Below are 12919 nucleotides of genomic sequence, written 5' to 3'. Positions count from 1 at the left end.
TCTTTCTGATGGTCCCTCTTTTCCTCGCTGGTCCTCTGGTGCCTGAGCCTTATACATACACACGTTTATTCACATGTACACACGTTCACACATGGCGCTCAGCTAACCCAGCTTTAGCTTCCTTTCCCTCTCCCTCTCTTTTCATCTGTTCTTCTCAGGAGTTATTTATCAAGCAAGTAGATTTTCCCCTCATAGGCTCCTAGGTCCTTCTTGGCTCCTGGCATGAGGCCATCTCCACAGCAGTTTTGAAAGAGAAGGTGAAGGAGTGGCTCTGACAGCCTGGCTCAGCTGAGAGACTCTTATGTGAGCATCTGGGTAGGTGTGTGCCTGTACGTATGTGAGTGTGTCAGCATTCGTGTGCATATGCATATGTGCATGTGTTGGGGGCACTCCCACCTACTTGTTTAGGGGTGGGGGGCAATAAGACCAGAGATAGCATTGGAAGAGGGTTCTGTGTGATGGCCGGCCGAATGCCCCTGAAGGTTCTCAGCTCATCAGATACTCATTCCGTAAGGGACTCCACCCTTCCTTAGCCAAAGGACAGATGGTTTGAGCTGGCTCATCCGTTACCCACTGGCGACAGTGGCATTTCACATGCCCAGGGGTGGTTCTGAGCCCAGGCCTGGCTCCCCAGACTGGAGGCTTCAGTGGGAGGGGTGAGCTGATTCAGGAGTTGGGAAACAGAAATATCCCAGCGTGAGCCTAGGTCAGCCATTGTCCTCTATAAATTGAGGCCTGGATGAATTGGAACAGCCCCTTTAACCTCTCAGCGCCTCATTTCTTCATCTTTCAAAATGCTGAGGTGAGAATTAAAGGAGAACACTGGAGGGGAAAGTGATTCTATTCATGGTCTGCACCTCTCCTTTTTGTTGACATTGAATAGTGTTGCTTCACTTCCCTTGTAAATTCACCTTGTCAATTCCCACTATCCTCTCCCCCATCCCAGTCAGGATCTCAGATTCAGAAACTACCCCAGTCAGGGGAAACCTTACTGATCCTGGATACAACTCCTAGATTTTATAGGGATTTCCCCAGATAGAGGCAGGGCCCTGTCTTGGGTCACACAGCCCACTGGGGCAGAGCCAGGACTAGAACTCACATCTCTCATCAGCCAGTTGACAGATGACCTTGTTTCATAACACCTCTATGTCCCTCTGCAAGCTTCACTGTCCCCATTTGTAGGACAGGTGGTGGTGAGGACTCAAGAATCAAGTTCCTGGCTAAGAGCTGGGCACACAGGGCTATTCAGCAAACACTGGGTCTTAAGAAAATCCCTAGGGCATTTTTGAAGCTTTAATATTATTATCCATTTATTCATAGAAATCTGTAGTCTATCTGGTAAAATGATTTTTCCTCTCATGGTTGGTAGAAAAGCTAAAGTCAGCGAACTACCGACTAGACTTGATTTACCGCCCAGTCAACTGTGGCCAATTTCCATTTGTCATAGGATCTGACATGATATGCTATTGCATGATGGAAGTGGTTAAGGTGAAGTTTATTCATATATTTCATTCATCCATTCATTGATTCAACAAACATCTTTTATGCCTACGATGTGCCAGGAATTGTACAAGGTATGGGAATACTAAGGTGCATAAGGTATATCCCTGCTCTCAAGGAGTCTTGGTGCAGTGGGGAGCTCAGACATGCATGAAAGTGGGGTGAAATGGAGGCCCAGAGGAGGGAGTGGCTACCTGTCTCTGAGAGTCCAGGGAGGCTTCTAAAAGTGAAGTTTGAATTGTGAAGGATAAATAGGGGTCACTGGTGAACAAGGTGGGAAAGGTCTTCCACCCAGAGAACAGTGTGAGCAAAGGTCCATATGTGGAAATAGGAGAGTTGGAGGTGAGCTGGTGGCAGAGACCAGCGTCAGGGGAAGATGAAACTAGAAAAATAGTCAAAGACTGACTCGTTAGGCTTCCCTGGTGGCGCAGTGGTTGAGAGTCTGCCTGCCGATGCAGGGGACACAGCTTCGTGCCCCGGTCCAGGAAGATCCCACACGCGGCGGAGCGGCTGGGCCCGTGAGCCATGGCCGCTGAGCCTGCGCGTCCGGAGCCTGTGCTCCGCAACGGGAGAAGCCACAACAGTGAGAGACCCGCGTACCGCAAAAAAAAAAAAAAAAAAAAAAAAAGACTGACTCGTTTATGCCTGAACCCTGTTTTTACTTAGCAAACACAAAGCATCTGCTATGTGCCAGGCACTGTATAAATGCTTTACAAATATTAAGTCATTTAGTCCTCATAATGACCCGATCATCATCTCCATTTTGCAAGGGAAACAGAAGCATGGAGAGGTAAATGACTGGCCCAAGTTCACTCAGCTGGTAAGGGACAGCTGAGATTTGAACTGTGGCATGTGAAGAGTATTGGTCCTGGGGAAAATGTTGCCATACTTCTATTCATTTCATAGATGTTCTCCAGGTGCCTGATAGGCACTGGGAATAAAATGGCTCATATAACTTGATGTGACTCTCACTGAGTTTAATGTCTATTTTAGAAGATGGATGATTAAACAATTAGCTCAATAAAGTCATCTGGAGGTTCTCACACTGGCCAAACCTGAGCACCTGGTAATGATATTGAAGGTGGTAGGACCATGACCCCCAGACCCCACACCTTGGATAGGATTTGGCATCTTGTGTGTGTCTATTCATTGCTTGGTGAGCTCTCACCCAGCCCTCTTCCAGACAAGCCAAGTGCCCTGGCTTCCCAGGGAGCCCCTAGTGCAGGTGGCAAGTGCCCAGAAAGAAAGTCCAGTAAAGACTGCAATAGGCACGGAGCCAGCACTGCAGTGGGGCACAAACAGTGACGTAGTTAGGGAAGCAATATTTAAACTAAGACTGAGAAAATGAAAAATTTCCCAGCTGACAGGAAGTAGAATTGGAATGGGGAGTGGAAGGCATTCTTAATAGAGGGGAAAAGCCCCAGCCTCTCTGTCTTGCAAAAAGTTTGGCCCTCGTCATGGAGTCAGTGGGGAACTACTGCATGGTTTTGAACAGCAAAGTTATATGATCCAACTTGCATTTTAGAAAGATACCTCCTGGCAGCTATTTGGTAGGTTGATTAGAGAGGGACTATCCTGAAAGGCCAGGAAATAGGCAAGAACCAAGGTAATAGCAGCTGGCATACAGTAGCACGGATAGATTTAAGTAATATTGGAGAGGTAGCACTGACAAGATGTATTCACTGATGACGTAGACTGCTAGCCTTACATCAATAGCCATCTCCCTCCTTTCTTTTTTTTTAAAATAAGTTTATTTACTTTAGTTATTTTTGGCTGCGTTGGGTCTTTGTTGCTGCGCGCGGGCTTTCTCTAGTTGTGGCGAGCGGGGGCTACTCTTTATTGCGGTGCGCGGACTCCTCATTGCAGTGGCTTCTCTTACTGTGGAGCACGGGCCCTAGGCGCGTAGGCTTCAGCAGTTGTGGCTCTACAGCACAGGCTCAGTAGTTGCAGCGCACAGGCTTAGTTGCTCCGCGGCATGTGGGATCTTCCCAGACCAGGGACTGAACCTACGTCCCCTGCAATGGCAGCAGATTCTTAACCACTGTGCCACCAGGGAAGTCCCCCTTCTTTGTTTATGAACAATGTTTTAACTGGGTATATGGCTACAGACCACATTTCCCAGCCTTCCTTGCATCTGGCCAACTTCTGAATAGAAGTTAGTGGTGTCCTTAAACAGGAAAGAACTCATGCTTCCATGCCACCCCCCTTCCCAAGAGATGGATTCAGATACAATAGTGGGAAATGCCTGGGCCACATTGGACACAGAGATGGAAGCCACAGGTTGAGGATGGCTGAGATGCCCCACAGTCCTGGAGGATCTATTCTGGGGTTGTCACTTAAGCCACTGAATTTTGGGGACTCTTTGTTCTAGCAGCTTGGACTATCGCCTAACTAACTGACCATCTTTTGTATATGGGGAATGAGGGGGTGAGAAGCTCCTGGGCAGATGGTGGTGCTGTTAACTGGGCCAAGAGATTCAGAGGAGAAGTAGGGTTGGGTAGGATGGGGTAGGGTGGAAGAGGATTACTTTAGTTTTGAATATGTTGAATGTGAGACATCTGTCAACAGTGATGTGCAGTCACTGTTTTAACAAGCAACTCTTCGGGAAAGGGGAATTTCTATCTGAAGCATTTACTGACTTCCATGGTGTAAATACTCTCACCACAACGATTACAAGTTACTACTATCAACATGACATCATTGAATAAGGAGTTGGGAAGAGAGGTATACGATGGCCTCTTGTGAGCTGGTCCAAGCTAGCACGAGCTGACTCCAGTGCACCACTGTCCATGAACATGCAGGTGGAGACGTTCAGTCTGCAGTTGGACAGACACCAAGTCTGCATGTGGAGACAGAGATCTGAGAGTGATGAGCAATTAAGGGGTAATGAAAGTCCCAGTAGTGACTGGAGTCACCAGTGAATAACATGGAGAGTGAGAAGAGGAGGCTGAAGCTGGGATCCTGAGAAAATCAACGTTTACAGAGTGTCCTGAAGAGGAGGAGAAGGCTGAGGAGAAGCCTGAGAAAGAACAGTCAGAGGGAGGAGAAAGTGTCCCATGACCCACCAGGGCCAGGTTTTCCACATGTGCTCCAGGGCTTCTGCCTTCTCAGAGAGATTGGTCATCCTCTGGTCATCCCCTACCTGTCTCTATCTTCACCTCTCTCTCCTTTCTGTCCTTCTCATTATTATCTTTTTTATTATTATTATTTTTATAAACAAGGTTTGTTTTTTTTTAATAAATTTACTTATTATTTTTGGCTGCATTGGGTCTTTGTTGCTGCACGTGGGCTTTCTCTAATTGTGGCGAGTGGGGGGTACTCTTAGCTGCGGTGCGTGGGCTTCTCATTGCAGTGGCTTCTCTTGTTGCGGAGCACGGGCTCTAGGCGCACGGGCTCAGCAGTTGTGGCTTGCGGGCTCTAGAGCACAGGCTCAGTAGTTGTGGCACACGGGTTTAGTTGCTCCACGGCATGTGGGATCTTCCCGGACCAGGGCTTGAACCCGTGTCCCCTGCATTGGCAGGCAGATTCTTAACCACTGTGCCACCAGGGAAGCCCTTCTCATTATTATCTAAACAAGCTCCAGGAGCTCCCATCAAAACACATATTTCTTGACTCCACATTCTCCTCCCATTGCCGCCCCACCTTTCTATACCCCCTTGCAGCCAAGATTCCCAAAGCCTTGGCCACCTTGGTTGTCTCCACCGCCTCATTTCTCACTTGTCCTCAGCCCGCTGCTAGCAAAGCATCCATTGCAGATGCTCCAGACCAAGCCAGCAGCAGCCTCCCCGGTAGTCAGTCCTATGCCCTCTTCCCAGTCCAGCTTTGTTTCACCTCTCTGCAGCATTCAGCACAGTTTACCATTCCTTTTTCGGAACAGAATTTTCCAAAAATTCTGTTGGGTTCCAGAATTCCACGTTCTCCTGATTTTCTTCTTAGCTCTCTGGCTTCTCCTTTGGCAGCCTGTTCTCCTCTGCCTGACCTTTAAATGTTGGAGTTCCTCAGGGCTTGGTCTTAGGCCATCTTGTCTTTTCCCTGAACCTCTTTATGATTTCATCTGCTCTAAAATGCCACTCATTCTCAAGGCTCTATTCCAACCCAGACTCCTGCTGAGCCCCAGACCTGCTTCGACAGCCACTACTGAGCATTCTGCCTTGCACCTCTCCTAGGCACCTCAAGCCTAACACGTCCCAACTTAAAACTCTTGATCTTCTTCCCCAAATATGTCCCCTTCCAACTGCTCTGCTCTCAGTAAATGGCACTTTCAAGCCTCCAGTACTAATAGTTATTTCCATGGTTGTCTACCATCTGTCTCCTCTGTAGATTGTAAGCTCCCTGCAGGCAGAGGAGGGTGCACAAATTCGAGGTTGTATCACCAGGGCCTAAGACAGTGCCTGATACATGTTTGGGACTCAATAAATATTTGCTGATTGGGTTAAAACAAGGAAGCATATTAGCACAGAACCCAAGTGAGAGGAAGCAGTGTCAGATGCCCTATAGAGATTAACAAAATTGGGTTCTAGTCATCGGCTGCTAGTTTACTAAATGACTTTAGGGAAGTCTCTTCGCCCATCTGGAGATTGAAACTGAAGTAAATATAAGGTCCTTTCCAAATTCTAATTGACATCTCTTACCTACTGCTAATATATCACTGAATTGGTGAGTGCACATACATGGAATCTGTGCTTAAGTAAGAATGACTTTTTTTCTTATTTTCTTAAAAAATTGGTGCTTTGACGGGAATTCCCTGGCGGTCCAGTGGGTTAGGACTCAGTGCTTTCACTGCTGGGGCCCGGGTTTAATCCCTGGTTGGGGAACTAAGATCTGCACCCCCCCCCAAAAAAAATTGGTGCTTTGAAAACTATTTGTAATGCCTTCAACAGAGGTTACATGAAAAGTGTCTGTTTTGATACTTTTAAATTTCATGAAGAGGCGAAGGCTATTCACTGACTTGAACTTACCAAAACATTTTCACAATCTGTGGGGATCTCATGACAATCCAAGGTGACTTGCAGGGCAGTTAGCTATCAACAGCCTCATTTTGTAAATGTGGAAACTGAGGCTTATACTTACATTCTCATCCCTTTACAGGGATGGTCCAGGGGTTCATCAAGAGGCTAGCACTGCACACAGTAAAGTCGACAAAGCTGCCCTGGTTCACATCTTAACTCTGCAGCCCTAGGAATCTGTTTCCACTCCTATAAAATGGTAACAATGCCAGTACTTAACTTCATAATATTGTCGTGAGCGTTAAATAAGTATGGAAATCAATAAATATGAGTTGTTATTACGGTGTCATGCAGCCCTGTAAAGAGTTCTACAAAAGCCCACTGAGCAACGTGGGGACACTGCCTGGGCAGGACTTTTCTCCCAGCACACCTGAGTTCCCAGGGGCAGAAGCTGCCCCCACTCCTTCCTGCTCGGGTACCTTCGGCATCGTTGCCCTTTCCTCTGCAGCGCTGAGGCCTGCGGGCTAGCCCTGCGTGGGTCAGGAACTCTCTAACTCCGCCCCCAAGTAGGGGCGTGGCCTCACATGCAGGGGGCGGAGCCAGGGCGCGAACTGGGACGTCGAACTCCCCTTCCCAGTCTGGAGCCGCCCAATCCGGGAGGGTAGGTCACGTGATCATCCAGCGGTTTCACCCTCCCCTATGCCGGTACCATCTCTGCCAGTCCCGGGGGAGATGTCTTGCGCCTTTTGGGGAGGCAAAGCATCTGTTTTGGTCCGTTTTGCGTGGAAATAGTGTGGAGTAATATCTTTGATGTGACAGGGCCAATATTTGCCCCTTAGGTGGTATTTTCCCTTCCGGGCTCCCCCCACTAAGTAGTTGGTCTCGCCCAGCCGGGCCCTGGGCGCGGCGGCGACGGCCGCGTCACTGGCGGGCGGGATCCCTCCGCTCTAGGGAGAGCAGAGCTGGACGGTGAGTTGCGGTGACTGAGGAAATCCATCCGCGTCGCCGCCGCTGCCGCCTCCGCCGCGGAGGAAGACAGGACCTCTCGCGCTCCTCTAGCGACCCTTCGCAGAGTCCCACCGCCACAGGTACCTCCGCTGATAAAAGGAGTCCTCATTCCCCCCCTAAGCCCCAAATTCCCAGGGGGGAACCTCTCTTCTGTCTGTCTCCCCGGTCTGGCCTCTCGGGAGCGGACGTAACTCTCCAGACCTCCCCTCCCTTTTTCTGGCCCCGTCGCTCCCAAACCCGGAAGGGAAACCGGGGGACCCTCGCCTCCAATAACGCACGCTCTCGCTGCACCATCGGGGTTTTTTTGCCTGACCCCAGATCCCAGGCCAGCCCCACCTACCTCTTGTTCCCTGAGAAGTTGGGGGTCTAAATTCGGGGCTTCCTCTAAGCCCCGCCCCGCCCCCTTTCCCCACCTCTACCACCCCCTTTCCTGCCCCTGGGTAGCACCCCTCGTGTCCTCCCATTTCGCACCCCCGCCGGCATTCGCCTTGCAAAACTCCAGAATCCTCACTGAGGCAGGCAGGGCCGCGAGGCTACCCTTCTCCTCGTCGCCAGCTCGATTTGGGGTCTGCCCGTGTTTTCTGGCCACATTACCCTAGACCGGACACCTCGGCACCCTCTTACCTTTAGGAGTCCTAACCCCACGCTTAGCTCCCAGGCGGCCCCCACACCCCCACCCCCCCGCCTAGCTTTCATTTGGGCAAAATGGAGGTCGTGGGGGCCGGAGGACCAGGCCCACTGCGCTTAGCAGCGCGGCACCGGCCCGCGCCTTCCAGCTGCCAGATCCGGGGACCCTCCCTTGTCCCTTCCCCTTCTCCCCACTAGACCTGCGGAGGTGGTTGCACCCCCATTTCTCCGTGGTACCCCCGGCTGCTGTATGCCCAGAACCCGGGGCCGCCTAGGGGGCCCTGGCGAGTGATGGGGATTGAGGTCTGGGAGCGTCGCCCCCGCCCCCAGCGGCTTCCTCCCGGCCTGCTTCCTTCTGCCCCGGGCGTCTGGCGTTGCCGCCCCGCCTGGGCTGCCGGCAGCTGGAAGGAAGGGGCTTTCTCCGGAGCTGGGGAAGTGGGGTGGGGGGCTTTGCCCCCTCCCTTTTTTGGAGGGGCGTCCTCGGGCGCGGCTGTAGAAAAGCTGAACAGAGGGGAAATGTCAGTGGGGAAGAGGAACGCCCAGGGTACGGGGGAAGTGGGAGCAGGATGGGGGACGCCTGGGTGGGCAGAGTGCAGTGTGCATGGCCAGATCACACAGGTGTCTAAAGGGGAGGGGGGGGGCAGGACTCCGGGCCCTGGAGCGGAGCCAGCCAGGCCCCTGGGGCCCCGGCGCGGAGCCCGCGGGCTGGGCTCTTGGGGAGCCGGGCCGCCTGGGGCCGCCCGCTCGCCCGCCCGCCGGCGCCTGGGAGAGAGCAGCTCCGCGCCTCTGGGCCCGGGACCTCTCTTTGGAGTCCTAATTACTCGAGAGCGGCTCCCACGGGCTTTCTGCGGGCGCGCCGGAGCGGGCGGCCTAGCCGCTGGAGGGAGCAGCGGCTTGGGGCTGGCTACCTCGCCACCCTCGCCTCCACCCGCCGCGGGCGGCTAATGGGGCGCAGCCGGCCCAGGGATAATCCGGGGTGAGCCGTCCCGAACCTATTAGTGCCCAATCGGCTTTTCCCAAATCCTGTAAACAGCCACCCTGGCTGGTTCTGGGGAGGGGCGGGAGGCTGGGTCGGGCGGGGGCGATGGGGCCGGGGGTGGGGTCATCCACCCTACAGGTCTCAGCCGTGGATGCGGTTGCCTCGGCAACCGGGCTAGGGTGGGGGCACTTCACCAATGAGGTGCTCTCAGTCCGGGTGACGGTTGCCTAGGCAACCCCACGAACAGCCCAGCTTTCCCCTCTGGTCTCCCCCACCCCCAGTCGAAGCTGAGGATGTGTGTGTGGAGGGTGTGCGGTGTATGGGGGTGAATTTAAAGAGGCACCGTCCCTTTTAAAATTAGGTGCTAGGAGGGCGGTGTCTCTGCGGGCCGGGGAGGACGCCCGGTCTGTTTTCGAAGGGACTCTCCCCGCCCCTTCCCGCACCCCAGTTCCTGCCGCGGGTGTCCCGCCCGGGCTGCTGTCCGAGGGAGGAGTTTCCCCTGCGCTTCCTCTTGAGCTTCCCGCTCCGTTTCCGGGGGGCGGGAGGAAGATTGGGGAAGTCAGCTGTTCCCCGGCTACGTCTCTCCCGTGCCAGAGGCCCGTGCTCTGTCCGGGGGACCGCGGCCACCGCTGGCGCCCCCTGCCCCTCCGACCTGTACTTACCCCTTCCGGGCCGCGCGTCAACCCCGCCTTTCCCCCTTCTTCCCCGGCGGCCTTGGGCCTGACGTCAGCCCTGCATCCCCCAGGCCTCGGGCCAGCGGCGAGGAGCTGCCTCCCCCAGCCCCCGTCCCGCGGCCCCCAGCCGCCCCCAACCCCGCCCCACGGGCCCGGCGCCATGAGTGAGCTGGAGCAACTGAGACAGGAGGCTGAGCAGCTCCGGAACCAGATCCGGGTGAGGGCCTGGCCGCCGGGCTGCGGCGGCTGAGCGGGCAGGGCCGGGTGGCTTGTGTGCACCGGGCCAGGGGAGGGGTTTGTGTGTGGGTGGTGGTGGGGTACCCTGATATACTCCTGTCTCATCCTCTCCATTCCCTTGTTTCCTGTTCTCTTTCCTCTCCTCCTGTTTTATCTTCGTGCCTCTCCATGAATGGCTCTGCCGTCTCTTATAGGATGCCCGAAAAGCATGTGGGGATTCAACACTGACCCAGGTGAGATGAATCCAGGGCTGGACTTGGGTTTAGGGAAGGAGCACGGGTTGGAAGCATACTTCTCAGAGGGCCCTGCCGCCTGAACCTTCCTGAGCCCATTCTGCCTCCACCTCCAGATCACAGCTGGGCTGGACCCAGTGGGGAGAATCCAAATGAGGACACGGAGGACCCTCCGTGGGCACCTGGCAAAAATCTACGCCATGCACTGGGGGACAGACTCAAGGTGGGTGCGGCTGGGGCTGTGTGCTGAGCTGTCGTGTTTGCCTTGGGCTGAGTTTATGGCAGGCAGGGTGGGCAGGGGTAACCTTGCACGTCTGGTGCCAGAAACAGGATGCCCCTGTTGCCAAGTCTGTTTGGGAAGCCCATGACTCCCAGACATCCCCAGGGGATGGGAAACAGGGCCATACCGACAGGAACTTCTCAGCTGCTGCCGGGAGTTGTCTCCCACCAGATGGGAGAGGGGGAAGGGTGTCCTGCCTCCAGAGGGGGCTTCCCACCCTGACCCCTCTGCGTCTCCATCCACTCTCCGACAGGCTGCTGGTCAGTGCCTCCCAGGACGGGAAGCTCATCATCTGGGACAGCTACACCACCAACAAGGTAGAGGTGGCACCTGAGGCCGGATGGGGCTGGGCTGCAGGCCCTGGCTGGCTCTGACCCTGGGCACTGCCCCTCGTCCATAGGTCCATGCCATCCCGCTGCGCTCCTCCTGGGTCATGACCTGTGCCTACGCGCCCTCAGGAAACTTTGTGGCCTGTGGGGGATTGGACAACATCTGCTCCATCTACAGCCTCAAGACCCGTGAGGGCAATGTCAGGGTCAGCCGGGAGCTGCCTGGCCACACTGGTGAGAGGCGCCTGGCAAGGCACAGGCACTGTTGCGGGGTGAGGGGCTGTGCTGCCCTCCCTTAAAGACCCGGCTGACCAGCCCCTTTCCCCAGGGTACCTGTCATGCTGCCGCTTCCTGGATGACAACCAAATCATCACCAGCTCTGGGGACACCACCTGGTGAGGCCCTGCCAGGGCTAGGCAGTCGGGACTCACCTACACTTCCTGCCGGGGGAGGGAGCACCGCCTCAGTGCTCAGGCGGTAGTCCCCACCCTGCGCAAGCACCGGCAGAGCCCTTGTTCTGAACACTCAGCCTTTTGCTCTGGTGGCAGGAAGGAGGGGGAAGTGGGGGACCTCTTCTCACCTGGGACAGGAGCAGGCTTCTGTCACCCAGTGGCTCCCGGTGCCCCTTGTGTGGAGGCTTCACTGGGCCTGGGCTCACAGGGTGGAGGGGTAGGGGAGAGGGAGTCTGTCCTGCACCCGTCTCTGATCCATTCCTTCTTCCTGTCACCCCTCCAGTGCCCTGTGGGACATTGAGACAGGCCAGCAGACGGTGGGTTTTGCTGGACACAGTGGGGATGTGATGTCCCTGTCACTGGCCCCCGATGGCCGCACCTTTGTGTCAGGCGCCTGTGATGCCTCCATCAAGCTGTGGGACGTGCGGGATTCGATGTGTCGACAGACCTTCATCGGCCACGAGTCCGACATCAATGCCGTGGCTGTAAGTTCTGGGCGAGCTGGGTTGGCCCATCTTTGCCAGGCTCCAGGCCCTGCCCTGCACCCTCATCCCACTCTGGTCTTGTGTCCTGCAGTTCTTCCCCAACGGCTATGCCTTCACCACGGGCTCTGACGACGCCACGTGCCGCCTCTTTGACCTGCGGGCCGACCAGGAGCTCCTCATGTATTCCCATGACAACATCATCTGCGGCATCACCTCTGTTGCCTTCTCGCGCAGTGGCAGGCTGTTGCTCGCTGGCTACGACGACTTCAATTGCAACATCTGGGATGCCATGAAGGGCGACCGTGCAGGTGAGAGCTGGGAGCTGAGCAGGGGGTGGGTGGGGACAGGGAAACGAGGCTGGAGTTCTGACGTCCCGCTCCGTCCCAGGTGTCCTCGCAGGCCACGACAACCGAGTGAGCTGCCTTGGGGTCACTGACGATGGCATGGCTGTGGCCACAGGCTCCTGGGACTCCTTCCTCAAGATCTGGAACTAACAGCCCCGACCCCAGCTGGGCCCAGGCTAGGAGGGGCCCTGCCCATGCCCACACTACAGGTCGGGAGCTCTGGGGCTGGGTGCACACCGAGCCTCCCTCCTCGGGCCACGGGGCCTCGGGTCCCTGCTCCCCTACCCAGGTTTGGTTCCTCCCGGGGCCCCCACTGTGGAGATTAAGATGGGAATAGAATGGGGGAAGAGGAGGGGCAGAAAGCCCTCATCCTTTTGCTGCCCTGGGGTCAGGGCCTCATCCCTCTGGAGGGCCAGAGGCAGGAGGTGGAAACTCCAGGGGCTGGCTTTTTTAAAACTGGTTTTATTTTAATTTTTATTATATTTTCAGTTTTTCCATAAAGGAACCAATTCCAACTCTGTACCTGGTCTCTACCTTTGCTTATGTCTTCCTCGCTCTAGGTATCTGTCCCCAGCGGCAGACCAGCTGGGGGGATGTGGGGCTCCAAATAGTGGGGTGGGGACTACCACTCCTCCTCAGCCGGAAGCAGAGTCACAGGTGGGAGGACCTTCTCTGGCCCGCAGGTCACAGGTGTTCCACACACACAGCCCTCCCATTTCTAGTCTGGCCTGGTTAGGCTGGCCGACCATAGCCACCCCTTGCCTGTGGCTTTTTCAGTTCCCAGCTCTTTTGAGCTGTGCCTCTCGTTCCCAACATCCCCTTACC

The 12919-nt window shown here is 55.1% G+C and overlaps 1 protein-coding gene across 2 annotated transcripts; it reads left to right on the top strand.

Annotated features, from left to right (window-relative positions):
- Positions 1–7383: 7383 nt before the first annotated feature.
- On the top strand, positions 7384–12614 carry GNB2 (G protein subunit beta 2). 2 transcript variants are annotated; one of them, XM_060123625.1, is made up of 10 exons: positions 7384–7534; positions 9806–9951; positions 10166–10204; positions 10321–10427; positions 10738–10801; positions 10885–11047; positions 11142–11208; positions 11549–11750; positions 11842–12058; positions 12138–12614. In XM_060123625.1, exons 2-10 carry the CDS (start codon positions 9895–9897, stop codon positions 12242–12244), a joined length of 1023 nt encoding a protein of 340 aa, XP_059979608.1. In that variant the 5' UTR covers positions 7384–7534; positions 9806–9894; the 3' UTR covers positions 12245–12614. The 2 variants fall into 2 exon arrangements, with proteins under 2 accessions (XP_059979608.1, XP_059979609.1); XM_060123626.1 differs by lacking the exon at positions 9806–9951 and having other exon boundaries at positions 7416–7534.
- The last annotated feature ends 305 nt before the right edge of the window (positions 12615–12919 follow it).

The sequence above is a fragment of the Lagenorhynchus albirostris genome, chromosome 15 (assembly GCF_949774975.1).
Source record: "Lagenorhynchus albirostris chromosome 15, mLagAlb1.1, whole genome shotgun sequence".
NCBI classification, from domain to species: domain Eukaryota; kingdom Metazoa; phylum Chordata; class Mammalia; order Artiodactyla; family Delphinidae; genus Lagenorhynchus; species Lagenorhynchus albirostris.
This window is presented reverse-complemented; position numbering and strand designations above follow the sequence as displayed.